At 46.4% G+C, this 17,940-nt stretch overlaps 2 protein-coding genes across 6 annotated transcripts in view; one reads left to right on the top strand and one right to left on the bottom strand.

Annotated features, from left to right (window-relative positions):
* The window catches only part of LOC133133033 (stromal interaction molecule 1-like), a 44,111-nt gene extending 33,789 nt beyond the window's left edge, over positions 1–10,322 (bottom strand). For 2 of the 4 annotated variants that reach the window (XM_061248976.1, XM_061248978.1), the window contains exons 1-2: positions 9,640–10,322; positions 8,258–8,384 (exon numbers count right to left, since the gene is read on the bottom strand). In XM_061248976.1, coding sequence (XP_061104960.1) covers positions 8,258–8,378 — 121 coding nt within the window. In that variant the 5' untranslated portion in view covers positions 8,379–8,384; positions 9,640–10,322. The remainder of the gene's footprint in view (positions 1–8,257; positions 8,385–9,639) is intronic. The other 2 variants (XM_061248977.1, XM_061248979.1) reach the window with 2 other exon arrangements.
* A 393-nt stretch (positions 10,323–10,715) lies between these two features.
* Positions 10,716–16,534, top strand: rhogb (ras homolog family member Gb). Of its 2 annotated transcripts, none has more exons than XM_061248157.1 (4): positions 10,716–10,797; positions 11,353–11,441; positions 15,412–15,566; positions 16,085–16,534. In XM_061248157.1, exons 3-4 carry the CDS (start codon positions 15,438–15,440, stop codon positions 16,532–16,534), a joined length of 579 nt encoding a protein of 192 aa, XP_061104141.1. In that variant the 5' UTR covers positions 10,716–10,797; positions 11,353–11,441; positions 15,412–15,437. The 2 variants fall into 2 exon arrangements, with proteins under 2 accessions (XP_061104141.1, XP_061104142.1); XM_061248158.1 differs by having other exon boundaries at positions 10,760–10,958.
* Positions 16,535–17,940: the final 1,406 nt, after the last annotated feature.

Here is a 17,940-nt window from a genome sequence, read left to right as displayed (position 1 = left end):
AATGTGCACGTATATAGGGTAAATATAGATGTAGTTGTTACTGAAGAGATTTTTCCGCTATTACTGCTGTATATGTACTGCTGAAACACCTGGCTGTCATTTCAGTGAACAACCTGCCCAGGTGTTTGTTGTTTGTGCCCCGTTACCACATACACAAAAGGGGCCATCTTTGGATTGGCATTTGAATTCTTTAGCCTTGGTGGGGAAAATGGATGCAGCCAGAGGCAGAGGAAGAAGACGTTGCGGAAGAGCAAGAACAGTTGTGTCTGATGAAATCAGAGCCACAGTCATTGGTAAATCATGGTCTGTCCCTGAGGGAAGCAGGTTGAGGGTTCAACCAAACTTGCCTAGATCCACAGTGGCTTCAATAGTGAGGATTTTCAGGCAAACCAACAGGTACTATACAGTATTTGCAGCATTCTGACTGAAGGAGTTCAATTGATGTGTATATTACAGCAGTACTGTGATTTGAAAAGTCTCCAGAAAAAGCAGATGTATCAGTGCACATTTGTCTGTGACACACTACAGGACCCAGCGGTTACCTCACACAGTCACACAGGGGGAAGGGGAAAAATGTTTATGCCTCAACAGGAGGATACAATAGTCGGGATGGTCATTGTCAACAACAGCATCAGGCTAAGAGAAATATGCAACAACATAATCGCAGACAACAACATATTTCCAAACACTGACAGTGTAAGCACTACAACCATTTCAAGAGTGCTACGGAAACATCAGATCAGGATGAAACGGTTGTACACTGTCTCCTTTGACAGGAACTCTGAGGGTGTCAAGGTACTCAGATACCAATATATGTGAAGGTGTAGGACCACCACCCACATGAAAAGTCACTTCCAGATGCAATGCCGGCTGGGTGTATGGACATAACAGTGGAACACATCCAGGGCTGGAAAAGCCACACAAAGAGATGTTTTCCTCGGTGTATGGAAAGAGATAACATTTGGAGTGATGTTGATGAAAATCTATGGCCAAATGCAGAGGACAGGATGGATGGGCCAGGCCAACAGTAGACTTCTGATACTGATAGGCAGACAATATATGTGCGAATTACTGTATATAGTGAAAATATTGCTTTTTGGTATGTATTTGTTATTGATTGTAATGTATTTTGAGTAATTGATTGTATTGTATTTTTCTTTTCTGAATTACAGTATATTGCACTGTGAGAACAAATGTCAGAATACTGTAAACCCTCTGAAGAATACTGTTGCTTTTGTGATTTGTTTCTTTATCATATATTGTTTTACATTACACAGTAAAAATTGTTATTCTGGGTTTCCAATATAGTAAAACATTCATTAATTTACAGTTTACTGTAAATTTACCACACTCAGTCATGACATCTATTGTGAGAGGCAAACCAACAGATCAGAAGTTTCTTTAGTTGCTTGGCTTTAAATATTTGTGGATGCAAAAATAGAGGAAAGGGAAACACATAATATATGTATTTAGCAATGCTCCAAGTTGTTTGTGTTTTGTAGTTCATTGAACATTGAGTGAAAAGGTAGTCTTATGGGAGAAAGCATGTGCTATAGTCACTTTTGGGTGAAATATTAAGTGTTTTGGTGGTTGAAGTGCCTTTTGCACCAAAGGTTAACAGATTTGCTCAGGTGTGTGTTTCAAAAGCACACTGTGTGAAGAGTTTTGAAAAAGTGGACATGGTATTGAGACAAGTGTGAAAACGATTGTAAAAAACTGTAATAATAATAATAATAATAATGAATATTATTGTGGTGCTTATCCTTCCATAACAGCCAAGCCACACAAGAACGTCTCAGAATGCTGGCAGGTCTCATGGGAGATAAAAGGGCAGGTCTGCATGACTCCTCCTGCATCTCCTGATCAGTGTCATCTGACTCTGGGCTGATCCAGGCTGATCTGCCTGCATTCCACAGAGTTCCCTCAGCTGCACTGTTTTCCTAAGAAAGGGAATCTCTTACAGACTCCATAAAGAGTTTCCTCAGTCAAATGTATGACTGTGTGTGTGACTGATTCTGTAAATGCACATTAATGCGTGTGAATATGTCTGTACGCCTATGTGTGTGTATGTGTATAGCTACGTGTGCCTGCGTGTGTACCTGCATGTCTGTGTATGTCTGTGTATGTGGTGTGTGAGAGAGTATGTGTATGTGTGAGTGTGTACAGTATGCATGTGTTTGTATCTGCGTGTATGTGTGTGTGTGGTGTGTGTGAGAGAGTGTTTGTGTATGTGAGAGTGTGTGTTCTGTATGTGTGCGAGAGTGTGTGTGTGGTGTGTGTGAGAGTTGGTTTGTGTGTGTGAGAGTGGGTGTGTGTGTGTGTGTGTGTGTGTGTGAGAGAGAGAGTGTGTGTGAGTGTGTGCGTATGTGTCAGAGTGTGTCTGTGTGTGAGTGTGTATGTGAGAGTGTGTGTGCATGCATGTGTGTGTGTGAATGTGTATGTGAGAGTTTGTGTGTGTGTGTGTGTGTGTGTGTGTGTGTGTGTGAGTGGGTGTGTGTGTGTGTGTGTGTGTATATGTGAGAGTGTGTGTGTATGTGAGAGTGTGTGATGTGTGTGTCAGTGGGTGTGTGTGTGTGTATGTGTGAGAGTGTGTGTGTGTATATGTGAGAGTGTATGTGTGTGTATGTGTGAGAGTGTGTGTATATGTGAGAGTGTGGGTGTGTGTATGTGTAAGAGTGTGTGTATGTGAGAGTGTGTGGTGTGTGTGTGTGAGTGGGTGTGTGTGTGTGTGTATGTGAGAGTGTGTGGTGTGTGTGTGAGAGTGTGTGCGTGTGTGTGTATGTGTGAGAGTGTGCGTGTATGTGAGAGTGTGTGGTGTGTGTGTGAATGTGTGTGTGTGTGTGTGAGAGTGTGTGCGTGTGTGTGTATGTGTGAGTGTGTGTGTGAGTGTGTGTGAGTGGGTGTGTGTGTGTGTATGTGTAAGAGTGTGTGTGTGTGAGAGTGTGTGCGTGTGTGTGTATGTGTGAGAGTGTGTGTGTGAGTGTGTGTGAGTGGGTGTGTGTGTGTGTGTATGTGTAAGAGTGTGTGTGTGTATGTGTGAGAGTGTGTGTGTATGTGTGAGTGTGTGTGTGAGTGTGTGTGTGTGAGAGTGTGTGCGTGTGTGTATGTGTGAGAGTGTGTGTGTATGTGAGAGTGAGTGGGTGTGTGTGTGTGTGTGTATGTGAGAGTGTGTGTGTGAGTGTGTGTGTGTGAGTGTGTGTGCACGTGCGTGTGCACGTGCGTGTGCGTGTGTGAGAGTGTGTATGAGTGGTTTTTGAGGACTGAAACACATTGCAACAGTCCCGGCTCTATCTCCTCACCCAGGTCACACACAAAAAGAGGGGATTTCCATAAATGGGAATACAGTATCACAGTGTCTCCCAGCGTTGGAGAGCAGGAGATGCCTCAGTCCTGGGGCTTGTGCACCCCGGTCAGGAGCAGCTGTCTCAGGGCGGATTAACCAGCTCGTCTCCGTGGAGATAACTCAATTACACCACCGGGGAAGAAACTCTGGGCCCTCCTGTGACGTGCATTCAGAGGCTCACGCACGGAGGCCCCTGCAACAGATATCGCCGAGCGAGAATTCAAACTGCAAATTCCATTTTGATGGAAGACACCGATTTTGTTAAATCAAGAAAAAGAATGGGGATTTAGCTGATGTTAGCAAGCTTCAGCTGATGTTAACAAGCTTTAGCTGATGTTAGCAAGCGCTAGCTCATGTTTGTGCACTTTAGCTGATGTTAGCGAGCTTTAGCTGATGTTAACAAGCTTTAGCTGATATTAACTAGCTTTAGCTGATGTTAGCGAGCTTCAGCTGATATTAACCAGCTTTAGCTGATGTTAGCGAGCTTCAGCTGACATCTGCCTTGTTGTACGTGAGCCTCGAATGTGAGTGAGATTCAAAATGGAGCTTCGGGAACCGCGAGTAAGAACTCTGTCACCAGAGGAAGGTGACGTTACAGCCCTGCCAACAGCTCAGAGGATATGTGAGTGGGCATCACCTCTCTAGCTGACAGCCACTGCAGGTCCTCCACAGAGACAACACTGCCAGGCCCTGGGCAGTGGATCAGAACACACTGACCCCATCCCCACCAAACCTCACTCTTACCCTCAGAGACCTAAGCATATGTGGGCCGATTTTCCCTCCATTCAGCCTTAACTCATAACTCATGTCTGCCTTTACCATTACCGTCGAGAAAAAGCGTTAAGCAATATTTGTTTTATTAATGTTTGAATAGGAGGAGTGCTTCATTCCCCACCTGGTCGGTCTCAGAGAGGGTTAATAATTTAACGCAGGGCTGCCCAACCCTGTTCCTGGAGATCTACCGTCCTGTAGGGTTTTCACTCCAACCCTAACAAAGCACACCTCATTCAACAGCTAGAGCAGGGCTGCCCAACCCTGTTCCTGGAGATCTACCGTCCTGTACGTTTTCACTCCAACCCTAACAAAGCACACCTCATTCAACAGTTAGAGCAGGGCTGCCCAACCCTGTTCCTGGAGATCTACCGTCCTGTAGGTTTTCACTCCAACCCTAACAAAGCGCACCTCATTCAACAGCTAGAGCAGGGCTGCCCAACCCTGTTCCTGGAGATCTCCCATCCTGTAGGTTTTCACTGTTGGCTTTGTTGAAATCTATGCTCGTTGTGCAGCCCCGCAGTACACAGAAACAAATCTGGATTTGCATCCTCATCACAGGGGAAAGCATTTCCAAATGCAAATGGGAAACAGAAAAGGTTTGGAGAGGAGGGCCTCAGGGAGTAGGCCTGAGGGTGGAGGGAGCCTGGGGGTAGAGAGGGCCTCAGTGCGAAGAGGGCCTGAGGGTGGAGGGAGCCTGAGGGTAGAGATGGCCTCAGTGCGGAGAGGGCCTGAGGGTGGAGGGAGCCTGAGGGTAGAGAGGGCCTCAGTGCGGAGAGGGCCTGAGGGTGGAGGGAGCCTGAGGGTAGAGAGGGTCTCAGTGCGGAGAGGGCCTGAGGGTGGAGAAGCCAGTAGAGAAAGTAGAAACCCTCTTCAGGCTAACCAAGTACAGCAGCTCGATTCCCAGAAAGAGCCACAGCTGCTACAACTGACCACAAGCAGCCCATATTGCACCTCTATTTTTAGTGTTGCGTGTTGTGCATTCACACAAAAAAACACTTAAAATATCCATCCATCCATCCATTATCTGAACCCGCTTATCCTGAACAGGGTTGCAGGGGGGCTGGAGCCGATCCCAGCATACATTGGGCGAAAGGCAGGAATACACCCAGGACAGGTCGCCAGTCCATCGCAGGGCACACACACCATTCACTCACACACTCATACCTACGGGCAATTTAGACTCTCCAATCAGCCTAACGTGCATGTCTTTGGACTGTGGGAGGAAACCGGAGTACCCGGAGGAAACCCACGCAGACACGGGGAGAACATGCAAACTCCGCACAGAGAGGCCCCGGCCGACGGGGATTCGAACCCAGGACCTCCTTGCCGTGAGGCGGCAGTGCTACCCACTGCACCATCTGTGCCGCCTTCACTTAAAATATGTAAATATATAATGCGAATATAATAAAATGAGATTATATTCCTGCGATTCGGGCTGAGGGGGGAACCTGAGGCCTCGCTGTCGGCCTGCCCTTCCCCCGCCAAGGCCAGCTCCACGGACAGACCCTCCCCTCCTCCCAGAATCTGCCTGTGAGCCGCCAGACCTGGGTCAAACACACACACGTCCAAACACTCCAACTCTTCACACACTGGGCAGGACGCTGTCAGAAATAAAGAGACTCTCGAGAGGAACATTTTCATTCTTCAAGGATCAAATTTCCCAAATGTACCGTAAAGGTACAGTAATGTTCTCTTTGGGTACAAATTAGTACATTTTCTGAGTGAAAAAGGTACAAATTCATTACATATACGTATTGCTGGCTTTACGTAGCCACTTTTCATAGCAATATTTCTGAGAGTGCATTTGAAAACCACAATGCAGGTCCCTGACCATTTTCAAGCAAGCATGTGTATAAGCAAAATGGGCACCCATACGAAACAAACATTTTTGTCCTGAACATTGCTGACAATAGATGTTTCTTTAAACAAATTGACTTTCAGCAGGAATGTTACAGCTGGCTGAAAGGGTACTTAAAATGGCGGCACACCTCAAAACAACAGGTCCTATCTGGTTACCGTGCAGTCCATCTCCGGTCGTGTTCATGAAGGAACACAGCTGTTTGAACAGCCATGAAGAGGCTACATGGTTCAGCTACCCACGGGGCGGCCTGTAGCATAGTGGTTAAGGTCGATGGCAACCACAAGGTCGGTGGTTCGATCCCCGGTGTAGCCACAAGAAGATCCGCACAGCCGTTGGGCCCTTGAGCAAGGCCCTTAACCCTGCCCTGCTCCAGGGGAGGGATTGTCTCCTGCTTAGTGTCTAATCAACTGTACATCACTCTGGATAAGAGCGTCTGCCAAATGCCATTAATGTAAAAAATGTAATTTAACGTCAGCGGAACGCCATTAAGCTTAAATCGCAACTGCCGTGTGGTTCCCTAGCCCTCAGGTCCTACAGCACACTCTGAGAATAGTTTAAATAAAAATACTTTGTTTATGACATCATAGTTTATGATAATGGAACAGTTTATGACTACGTATGAGAGCCCAGGGAGAGTTCACTAAAACCATCTTTATAAATATCCTGTGAGTAAGCTGATGTGTCACTACAGCCAGACACACACACTCACACACATGTGTAGGCACATACGTATATGCATGCAGACACACACACACACACACACGTGTGTAGGCACATACGTATATGCATGCAGACACACACACACACACACACGTGTGTAGGCACATACGTATATGCATGCAGACACACACGCGTGTAGGCACACACCCACACACATACTGTAGGCACAGTATGTGCACACATATAGCACATATAGAGAGAGATATACACACACACACACACACATATAGACAAACACACATTCTGGTACACACACACACACACACACCACACAGATATATAGGGATGTAGGTAAACACACAGCTATACACAGGGGCCCAATCTAAAGGGAAGTTAGAAGATAAATCATACACGTTACAACTGTAAGCATCCACAAGACCTGTGCATAAAAACTACAGGCAGGAAATGGATGGGCAGGCGCCTGACTGTAGCAGCTGGCTGCCTAATGAAGACACCTTGTGTCGGTCTCTGGGGGAAACTCTGCGGTTAGCTTCCCTGCAGGCCTTTGTTTCAACTGCGCTCACAAGCCAACCCGTCGGCCATGGCCTAGATACAGCACCGCTAACACACAACCCTGCATGTAGACAATGTCCCTGTGTGGCCAAATGGTCAACTTTAATAGCCTAATGTTGTCTTTGTGGGTGCTGAATCCTGTGTTAATTTATCATCCGATGAGAAAGATAGCACTCGAACTCAGGTCTCGAAAAGTAGCTGAATTTTAAAAGGCTTTTAAAAGTTTGCAATTAAACTAAAGCTCTTCCCAGCCAGACTGCTTGGCTGCTGTGTTTCAGCTGACATTATGCTCACACATGTATAATGGGTGGCTCATGTTCTGTAATATTCAGAAGTGGGTGTTTGAAGAGTTTCAATGGTGATTCGAGCAAGGGACACTGAATGCATGTATTAGTCCCCCTCGTTAGAGTGATACTGGTATGAGCAGTTCATACTCGAAAACCTACCAATTTGTCCAAATTAAAGCAGTTTTGCAAAAAAAGAGCAGGGCTAACAACACTCCTCCACAGCCATTCGAAAGACTGATGTCAAATTATAGGAAGAGGTTGGCTACAGCTTTCGCTGCTGAATGGTGGTGCTGCAACCAGGTATTACGCTTAAAGGGGGAATTACACTTTCACATGGCTGCTATGGGTGTTTGCAAGCTTTTTTTATTGAAATAATGAAAGAATTTTTCAAATGTGCTTTAAAAATTCCCTTGGATACATATTACATTTCGTCTAAAGATCTGAAACCATTCAGTGTGACAAAAATGCAATAATAGAGGAAATCAAGAAGCGGGCACATACTAATGCAATGCAATACACTTTGGTTGATTACATTATTTTCAGCACCTTCATGTTTAAAATAAATTACCTAGTCCTATGTTTTGACAAATCAAAGAGCTTACAGGCAACACCGCGTCATTAACGATATACATTATGTTGTAAAACTATTTATAGAAAAAAAACTGAAGTGGAAAGATTATTGCTGAACCTTATTCGCGCCCACAAACCTTGGGGGTGTTGCACCTTCACAATGTTTACAGCGTTGTTATTGTTCCTTACCTGACGGCGCGTCATCGACGTGCGGCGGCTGAGAGTGAACTTGGCCCGGCTTGTCCGCTTGACACTCCCCCGCCAGGCACAGGCATACAATCCACAGGGTCGTCAGTTTGATGAAATCCATGGAGAACTTCGGTAAGAGGGAAAATGTTCATTATAAAAAGTAAAATAAGCAAACGAGACACCCCGCGTAATTGGCACAATCTCCACTCGTCACTCACAACTTGGAAACATACCATGGACTTAACCTGCCATCGTACTTTACGTTTAAATAGAATGCGCCAGCAATATGCAGGCGATCTACTGTCTATTTATCAAATGGAAATGGTTTAGTTATGTGACGTTTCCCTGTCACTTAACATTCTTCACGGTGGCAGAGATAACCATCACCTATGTCAATCAAAATCCCCAGCCAGGCGTCAGTTCATTTTGTTCACAGCCAGGCAATATGATTGTTGTTAGCATATGATTTCCATTTAAACATGTAGCAGACACTTATCCCGAGCGACTTCAAATTAAAATCATGCATGCATAAAGGGTTAGGCAATGGGCAGAGGCAGAGACGATGCCAAGCCGTTACTCTCAAACTGAAATCAATGAACAATCTAAGACGTACCGATGACCACCACCCCCCACCCCACCCCACCCCACCCCCAGAGGGGATGAATACAGATCAAAGGAAATGTACCCAGAACCGAAGGCAACATCTTAAGTGTTTCATTAATCAGACCGAAGCCAAAGCAATGATGCAGACGGGGGAGTCAACGTCTCAGCATTGGCCCCGTGACAAAAATGCGGTTTCGCGATTCCGGATTTTCACTATGTGTTTTCATACCAAGGTATTAAGATTACATTATGCATGGCAAACATGTAGAGACATACAGGCTCAACGAGGAAGCTGGTAGAAGCCCGCCGTTGCTCATAAGTGGCAGGACACTCATACAACGATATATTGGCGCATTTAAACATGTTTTGTTGTTATGTGTTAGTCATCATCCATCGTTCAGTTAGATTATGTCATAAAACTGGCGAAAAATAAACAACAATGTTCCAAACGAACATGTGGAGGCAGTTGATGGGAAATGTGGGGTAGTGCGCAGTAGTGCGTAATAGTCAAAATCGCCATTGCGCTTCACACCTTCGGCAGTTCTACAGGTTTCGCCTTTTACATTTTCCCTGAAACCTAAACGATTAAGAATAACGCACAAGGAAATAAAAACCCGCATCGAATTTTGAAGCCGGGGATGTGCCAAGTAGCCAAAAGAATGGGCGATCCTTCCTGATCCTGGTAACTGTGAATCGGTGTATCCTTTTTGTTTTATTCGGTCAGAAAGCTCAGTTCAAAAGATTCAGCTTTTGTGAGAACTCAAAAACCAAATATTTACCTCTCAGGCTGTTTTGCATTTGGTGCGCTTCTGGTTCCCTGATCGCTTAAATCGCGACGAAAAGCGGGTCTTTAGTTCGGCCTGGCTCCCCGGACAGAGTCCCGTCTGTGTCCCATCAGAAATCAAATATCGTGCGGGATGCGGAGACTACTGACCACGCTGTCTTCACGCGCCCACACCAATGCGCTGGATGACAAGGGCCACTCGCCTTACTTCAACAATACATCCCATCAGCAACTGAATCATATCACATCGATAGCGAGGCACCCGTCCAATTCCTCAGTTCTGCGCATGAAATCCAACGAATAGTATATCTGAATGCCCAGGCAGAGTCCAATTGACTCCGCTTGATATCAGTACACTCGCCCGCGTTCAGACTTTCACTAACGCGTCGCTGCCAGGAAATGTGTGTTTTATACGGATAATCTTCGCGATTCGTCTTCCACCGCTCCAGTAGAGGCTCTGCCGCCGGTGCAGACTCGGACCTCGGCTCGCTGGCTGTGCCAGTCCGTCGCTACAGTCTTTCCTCGCTGCGCCGTCTACTGGAATGGAGGCCGGCCTATTGTTTCCCGAGTCTTTCTTGCCCTTTACAAGCCTCGTAAGAAGCTCAAGTAGGCCATCTTTCGGATCAACGCTGTAGCGCGCGCTGTTTTTTTTTAAATGTATGTTTTACGTCACTAAGATATGAACTCTCTACAGCTCTGAATTGCAGTCGGAACCTTCAAAAATGCAATGAAGAACGAAGAATGCCCCCCACGTATGGAATGCAGTGGCATATTACAGTGATGACTGCAGGAAATGATCAAAAGGGATGATCAGTCACGATGCTAATGTGACTCATCAAGTGAGTTCAAAACACTCGATAAAAAAAGCTATTTTAAATTAATATTACAATACCCCCTCCCCCCCCCCCCGAAAATATGTTGCTTTTTTATTGCCAGTTAACTGTTAGTTCTGGTTCATTGATATTAGTTCTGTGGTATTGCTCCTGATAACTTAACACTCTAGTCCGCCTTAAAGTATTTTTTACGGACGCCGTATCAGAATGAGGGCGGGTACCGCTTCTCTAGAGAACGAAGGGCGGAGCGGCGGCCGCATCACTTCATCCGTTAAGCCAACAGAACCATCACAGAACAGTTGCCAAGAAGAAGAACCGAGGTAAAACCGCTTTTATGAATACACAATCTGACATTTTACGCACTGAACAGTAATGGGATTAAATTACATAAAAGTTTCTACAACAATATTGAAAAAACACAAAAGTTTAGTTCATAGCCATCTCAAGCGTGGATATAAGCTTACGGTATTCATAGGCGCAGGTAAGCATTGTTATTTGTAACTTGCTTTCTCGGTGTGATAAGCATTTCATAGAGAACAAGCCCAAGCATGCTGGAGCACTGTTATTTCCTATCAATGTTATTGCAGTTAAATGGAGGTGCAATAATCATCAACTTTGAGATAATTAGGAGTTCAAGTTCATATATATATATTGATATTGAAATGGACATGGCGTTAAAAAAAAACAGAAATGAAATTAAACTAAACCGAAACCTTCGTGAGTTAAATGCATTTCTGTGCAGTTCTATAAAATTGCCTGTTTCATGTATGTGTTTCATATTTGCATTCATAACGTTGCCTGCGAACTTCCTCATAGAGGCTAGTCTTTTTGTGTTGGGACTTCCTCTGCGAGAACTGTGTTCACTTCCTTTAAAGCGCTACTCCCAGTTGTTTGACTGATGCAAGACATCCCTGAAGAGATACGCCACACATGATCCTGTTGGTGAAGATTAGGCCTGTGTTTGGTGAGTTTCCTTTTTGTGACTTTACCGGCGGTAAGATATTGAATCACCTCGGCGCAGATACACCACACATCATTTCCATAGCTGCCTGTGGTGAGTTCGAGAAATGCAGTCAATTCTTCGCAGGTATTCTGAAAACGCATACAAAAACGTAACTTGGCCTTCAAATTCCTCTGCCAGATATCTGTGTCAGGGTGCAGTTCAGCAGTTCAAAAGGAATTCCACTAATGTTTTTTTGTTTTTTTTCCCCCGTTTCTAGTGATAAAGTATTTTCTTTAACTAAGTGCCCCCCCGTGACCCTGTACTGCTGACTGCCATTGACATTTTATTTTAGGTCTTAAAAAAGTCTTGTATTGCAGTATGACAAATACTTGTACTTATATTAGTTTAAGGTGATTATAACAGAATTATCTCTCTCTGCTAAATCATTTTACCATATCTAGAGATTTATTAGTCCTTATCTTTGTTGTCCTTCTTAGCACTTGTAATTGTACTTCCGTCTAGGGTGGTTCTCACGCCTCTGTCAGTTAACAGTTTGGAGGCGGGGTGCGCTGCTTCTCTGCTTCATGTAGTTTTCGAATCTGTGGTACGTGATGCGAGCGCCGACTACGCGCTGAAAAGCCTGCACTACAGCGGCCGCGTGCATGAGTAATACTGAAATGTGCGGGGGCCCTGTTGCGCGTGCTTTCCCTCCGCGTCCCAATTATAGTGGCGGTTTCCCTCTCTCTCTTTCCCTCTCTCTCAGTGGCAAATTGAAGATGCTTTGTTGGCAGGAGATATAGAACACTTGTGTACATTGCCAAAGCAAAACAGAGTATGTTTAATCACTAACATACGAATAATCAGTGAACAATATACAACAAGATCAACTTGAACTGCGATAACACTTGCAGTAACCCCCCCCCCCCTTTCTCTCCCTGTTTCTCACACACAGACACACACACACACACACACACACACACACACACATGCACACACCGCAGTGAGCTACTGCAATGCATGTAGGTGGGATTCAATTATTAAATTATTATTTATTATTCATTCTCATGACCGAGTGATCCATAATGCCTAGATTTCTGGAGCAGGGTCAACCATAATTCCACTAATGTTGCTTGTCTGTACAAACTGGTGAAGAAACAGGAGCAGTTTTTAACCCCTTCCCTGACATGTCCCTCCTGCAGCTCTGAGGCTTGAGTGTTGATATCCAAACTTCAATGACTGACTCAAGACCTCAGCGCTGCACAGAGCCTGGGCTTACAATGGCTGCCTGAGAGGCTGCTGGTTCCTGCAAGCCCTTAACCTGAGTCTGTGATTGGTCGAGGAGTGCACACCAGGCCTCAATGCGCAGCTGACCGAGAGGAAACCATAGAAACCTCCAGTCACTGAGGCCCTCTAGCACAGTTTTACACCTTGTGTCAAACACAGAAGTGTTACCTCAGCTGTATAAGGAGCCATAGCCCAATAACCACATTCCTGAAAATTGAGACATTCCACTGGTTTATACAGCAATCTGCAGTCTCAAACTCCAGTCCTGGAGGGCCGCAGTGTCTGCAGGTTTAACTCCAGTCCTGGAGGGCCGCAGTGTCTGCAGGTTTAACTCCAGTCCTGGAGGGCCGCTGTGTCTGCAGGTTTAACTCCATTCCTGGAGGCCCGCAGTGTCTTCAGGTTTAACTCCAGTCCTGGAGGGGGCGGTGTGTCTGCAGGTTTAACTCCGGTCTGTGTTAGGCTTCAGAAGGCTCGATGGACACCTTAGTAGATTTGTGCTTAACTGCAGAAATGCTGTGGCCTCTAGTTGCCCTGGATTTCACATTTGTGCTGAAATCACAGTTAGCTGGAGGCTGTGGTTTCATGTGGGCGTCAGTCAGGAACTGAGGACTGAGACTGATTCTCTGTTCATCTGCCGGACGTTCTGAACTCTGTGCTGGCCCTTTATTCACCTTCGTCACTGCTACGACCCAACCTCTTCCATGAAGCATGGGGGCACAGTTGGACCGCAACCTAAAACTAATTATTAAAACCAAAAGTCCAAATTCTAAAATTCTAAATACAAAAAAAAAAAACACATTACAAGTGAATCAAAACCTGGAAAACTGCAAACAAAACATGGAACAAAACCACATGCTGAAACTATAAAAGAAACATACCAGTCTAAAAAAACAACAGGACTTAAAAAGGCACTTTAAAACTGACTCTCCCAAGTCTCTTCCAAATTCAATTAACTTGCTGCACCTGAAGGAGCCAGCCACATGCATGCAGTAACATGCGTACAGTAACAGACACTTGTAAATGGATAATAAGCCACCCTATTGATATCTGAAAAATGGGTTCTCACAATGTTATATTTGTGCATGGGAATTATTGGCCAAGTACCCATTAAGATGAGCTGTTTGTGGCCATCCCTTTGCCAGTAGCATTGGACAGGATGACAGAGTGTGTTCCTGTTGCCCTGGGGAAGATGAGATCGCTCTCTATCAGAGTCAGACAGATACAGACAGATATTGTCAGCACAGACAGCTGTGCAGATGCAGTCAGATAGTGTCGGCACAGACCAATTGTGTGGTTAGAGATCTGCTTTTTGCTCTTGCAATGTGAGGTAGCGTTAGCATTAGCATTCAACAGGGCGTAGAAGCCCTCCCTTTCTCTTCAGTTCAGTCCCATTGGACGGCTTGTTGCCGTGGTGATGTTGCAGAGCACGTCTGGGCATGTCCTACGTTTAGAGTTCTGCAGCTAAAGAAAATATGCAGTGTAAAATCTTTTACAGGAGAATTCTTACAGTGATAGAGTACTTTTTATCCAGAGTGGACTCAAACTCATCTGTATTGCAATTACATGAATTTAGCAGATACTCTAGAGGGCCTTGTGATGTCAGCATAGGCTAATTCACTTGATTCATATATATGTTCAACCATGCCAGACCTGGCCGACAACATTCCCAAACCATTCCCAGATCATTATGCACTGATGCACACTATAGCCAGGAACCAAGATACAAGTCCTGCATGTCTACATACATCCATAATGACCTCTGAAGAGATGGAGCCGAACACACCCTTTTCTCACAACACTATCTCTGCTCTGATTGGACCTTTAGGATGAGGTCAGACAACAGTATCTCTGCTCTGATTGGACTTTTAGGATGAGGTCAGACAACAGTATCTCTGCTCTGATTGGACCTTTAGGATGAGGTCAGACAACAGTATCTCTGCTCTGATTGGACCTTTAGGATGAGGTCAGATGACAGTATCTCTGCTCTGATTGGACCTTTAGGATGAGGTCAGATGACAGTATCTTGGCTCTGATTGGACCTTTAGGATGAGGTCAGAGTGTAGTGTCTCTCTTTTGTTCCAGGCACTTCCTGTTTCTTGTTTCCTTGTGTATTCCTGATTCACATGAGCACAAACACAGCGCTCCCTTCCCTGATCTGAGGCCTATATCAGAAAGCTAAGCTAAACGGGGAGTGTCAGCATCATCAGGTTTCCATGGTTTCTTTCAAATCAGCAGCCAATGTATGGCCTTGGGAGCAAGGTATGTGGGCTCATTAGCCAATCAGTAACGTGTGTTCTTAAATTCCTTGAGTGCTGAGACACACTAAAGACCAGCAGGCACTGCAGCCTTCCACAGCTTTGTTCAGGGGTACAGCAGCAATGACCCACTTGAGGAATCAAGCCTGCAACTTGAGTTGGCTGTGAGCCAATGGGAATGCTGTGTTTGTGTTGTGTTCCAGCATGGTCAAGCTATGAGCCAATGAGAATGCTGTGTTTGAATGCAGTTTTGTGTTGTTTTACAGTGCGCTTAGGCTCTGGGCCAATCGGAATGCTGTGTTTGTGTTGTGTTGCAGCATGCTGAGGCAGTGAGCCAATGAGGTTGTGTTGTTTTACAGTGCGCTGAGGCTCTGGGCCAATCGGAACGCCGTGTTTGCATTGTGTTCCAGCATGCTGAGGCTCTGAGCCAATGAGGTTGTGTTGCTTTACAGTGCGCTGAGGCTCTGGGCCAATCGGAATGCAGAGCATTAAGTGTGTGGTGGTGGGGGACGGAGCAGTGGGGAAGACCTGCCTGCTGATCTCCTACACCACCAATGCCTTCCCCAAAGAGTACATCCCCACCGTCTTCGACAACTACAGTGCCCAGGTAACCACGACAACAACAACAACAACAACAAGCGACAACGACAACACAGTGTTATAGTTTTGGCAGTTTTAAGCGACATTGGTTATGAGCTGTGCCACACTGTGTAATGGCTGGAAATGAGTGACGGATGTTATGTCATGTTTATGGCATCTTATATAGGCTTTATAACATATACTTATTATTATTATTATTATGTTTTTTAAATTAGCAGGTTTTAAAACGAAATTAGTGGTATTTACAACAATTACATCAAATAACATACTTAATTGTAATGTAAGGCCGTGATTCCCAAACACCAATCCGCCGACCAGGGTCCAGAGTAAGATGGTTTACAGTCCCCAGCAATTAGTCATAATGAAAGTCATGCTGTTGTTGATTTCATAATGAGTAGTGGATGTAATTTAATGTAAATATGTTATGTATCCAGGTGAGCACGCACAGTTGGGTGTTATGTCATGCTTACGGCAGTGCTATGTAGGCTTTATAACATGTACATAATGTAAATGTGTTGTACCCAGGTGTCGGTGGACAGTCGGGTGGTCAGTCTGAACCTGTGGGACACGGCGGGTCAGGAGGAGTACGACCGGCTGCGCACGCTCTCCTACCCGCAGACCAACGTCTTCCTCATCTGCTTCTCCATCGCCAGCCCTCCGTCCTACGAGAACGTCAAGCACAAGTGGCACCCGGAGGTGACCCACCACTGCCCCAACACGCCCATCCTGCTGGTGGGCACCAAGAGCGACCTGCGGGACGACCCGGAGCTGCTGAGCAAGCTGAAGGAGCAGAACCAGACCACCGTGACCCAGCAGCAGGGCGCGGCGCTGGCCCGACACATCCACGCCATCAAGTACCTGGAGTGCTCCGCCCTGCGTCAGGACGGCGTCAAGGAGGTGTTCGCCGAGGCCATGAGGGCCTTCCTCAACCCCCAGCCCCCCGCCAGCGGCAAGAGGCCCTGTGTGCTCTTATAGGGGGGGAGAGAGGGGGGAGAGGAGGGGAGGGGGGGGAGGAGAGAGAGAGGGAGGGGAGAGAGAGAGGGGGAGGGGGGAGAGAGAGGGGGAGGGAGAGGGAGAGGGGAGAGAGGGGGGAGAGGAGGGGGGAGAGGGGGAGGGGGGAGAGAGAGGGGGAGGGGGGAGAGAGGGAGGGGGGAGGGGGGAGAGAGGGGGGAGAGGGAGGGGGAGGGAGAGAGAGGGGGAGAGAGAGGGAGGGGAGAGAGAGAGGGGGAGGGAGAGGGAGGGGAGAGAGGCGGGGAGAGAGAGGGAGCGAGAATGGGTGGTGGGGGGAAGGGAGAACAGAGAGGGAGAGAGATGGAGGGATGAGGGAGAGAAAGAGAGAGGATAGTACTCTATGCTATTATTACTCGCTGGAGTGTTTAGTGATTTGGTTGGAGATGTAGTGATTTGGTGCAAAAAGAGACAGGCAGACAGACAGGAGGACAGTTAATTTCTTCTGTGTGTTTCTCTCTCTATCCAGGAAATAATGTTATTTTATGGGAGAGGGAGAGAGGGAGAGAGAGAGGGAGAATAATGTGCTGATGCTGAGACTGTCACTGCAATAATGGACTATAGCAGACTATTTTTAGTAATGTAATGAAATGACGTCTGTGTTTCAAAATGAACGCACGGTTCTTCAGGGCCCGCTCGTGTTGAGTTTGGGCCCCGTTTCAGGGAAAGGGAGGTGGGGGGAGGACCGTGGAACAGGCTTCCCCCACCCGTACCTTAACCTTACCCACTGTGAACCAGGAGACAGGACTGACCCCAGATCAGTCGGCCTCACTCATGCGGGCCCGGCTCTCGGGCTGTGTGCTGGAGAGGCCTGTGTTTGTGTCTGGGCAGAGGCCGTTGTGGGGCCCCACAGTCTGGGGGAAGAGGACATCCTCCTGGCCTGAAGCCCAGATTTGGGGAACTGCTCTGATATCCTCCCCTCCTCCCCCTCTACAGCAGGGGTCTGTAGCCCTGGTCCCACAGAGCCACAGGGCTCTGCTGGCTGTGGTTTCCAACTGAAGTTCAGCAGCCAATTCAGTCCTGAACCGATGTGCAATTGGCTGCTTTAATTTGTCAATTGAAGTAATAGAAAACGACTAATCCCAGGAGACCAACTAGGCTGGAGAACCCCGTTATTAGAAAATCCTCAACATCGGAATCAGACTCCTTTTTAGTTCTTCCTCACTGTTTTTCATGTCTGTGCTGCACCCTCACGGGGTACACCATGACCTCATCACTCTTAACCCCAGTGCTGAAATTTAAAAATTAAATAAAAGGAAGAAGGCAGAATTAATGCAGCCCAAATTGCTGCTACAGAGAAACAGCAGGGCGGAGACAGAGGTCCCATATTTACGGGGTACGCCACCTCTCACAGGAGGGTGAAGGAAGAGCAT

This window comes from Conger conger, chromosome 7, assembly GCF_963514075.1.
Source record: "Conger conger chromosome 7, fConCon1.1, whole genome shotgun sequence".
Lineage (NCBI taxonomy): Eukaryota > Metazoa > Chordata > Actinopteri > Anguilliformes > Congridae > Conger > Conger conger.
Note: the sequence above shows the minus strand (reverse complement) of the source record. Positions and strands in the feature narration are given on the sequence as shown.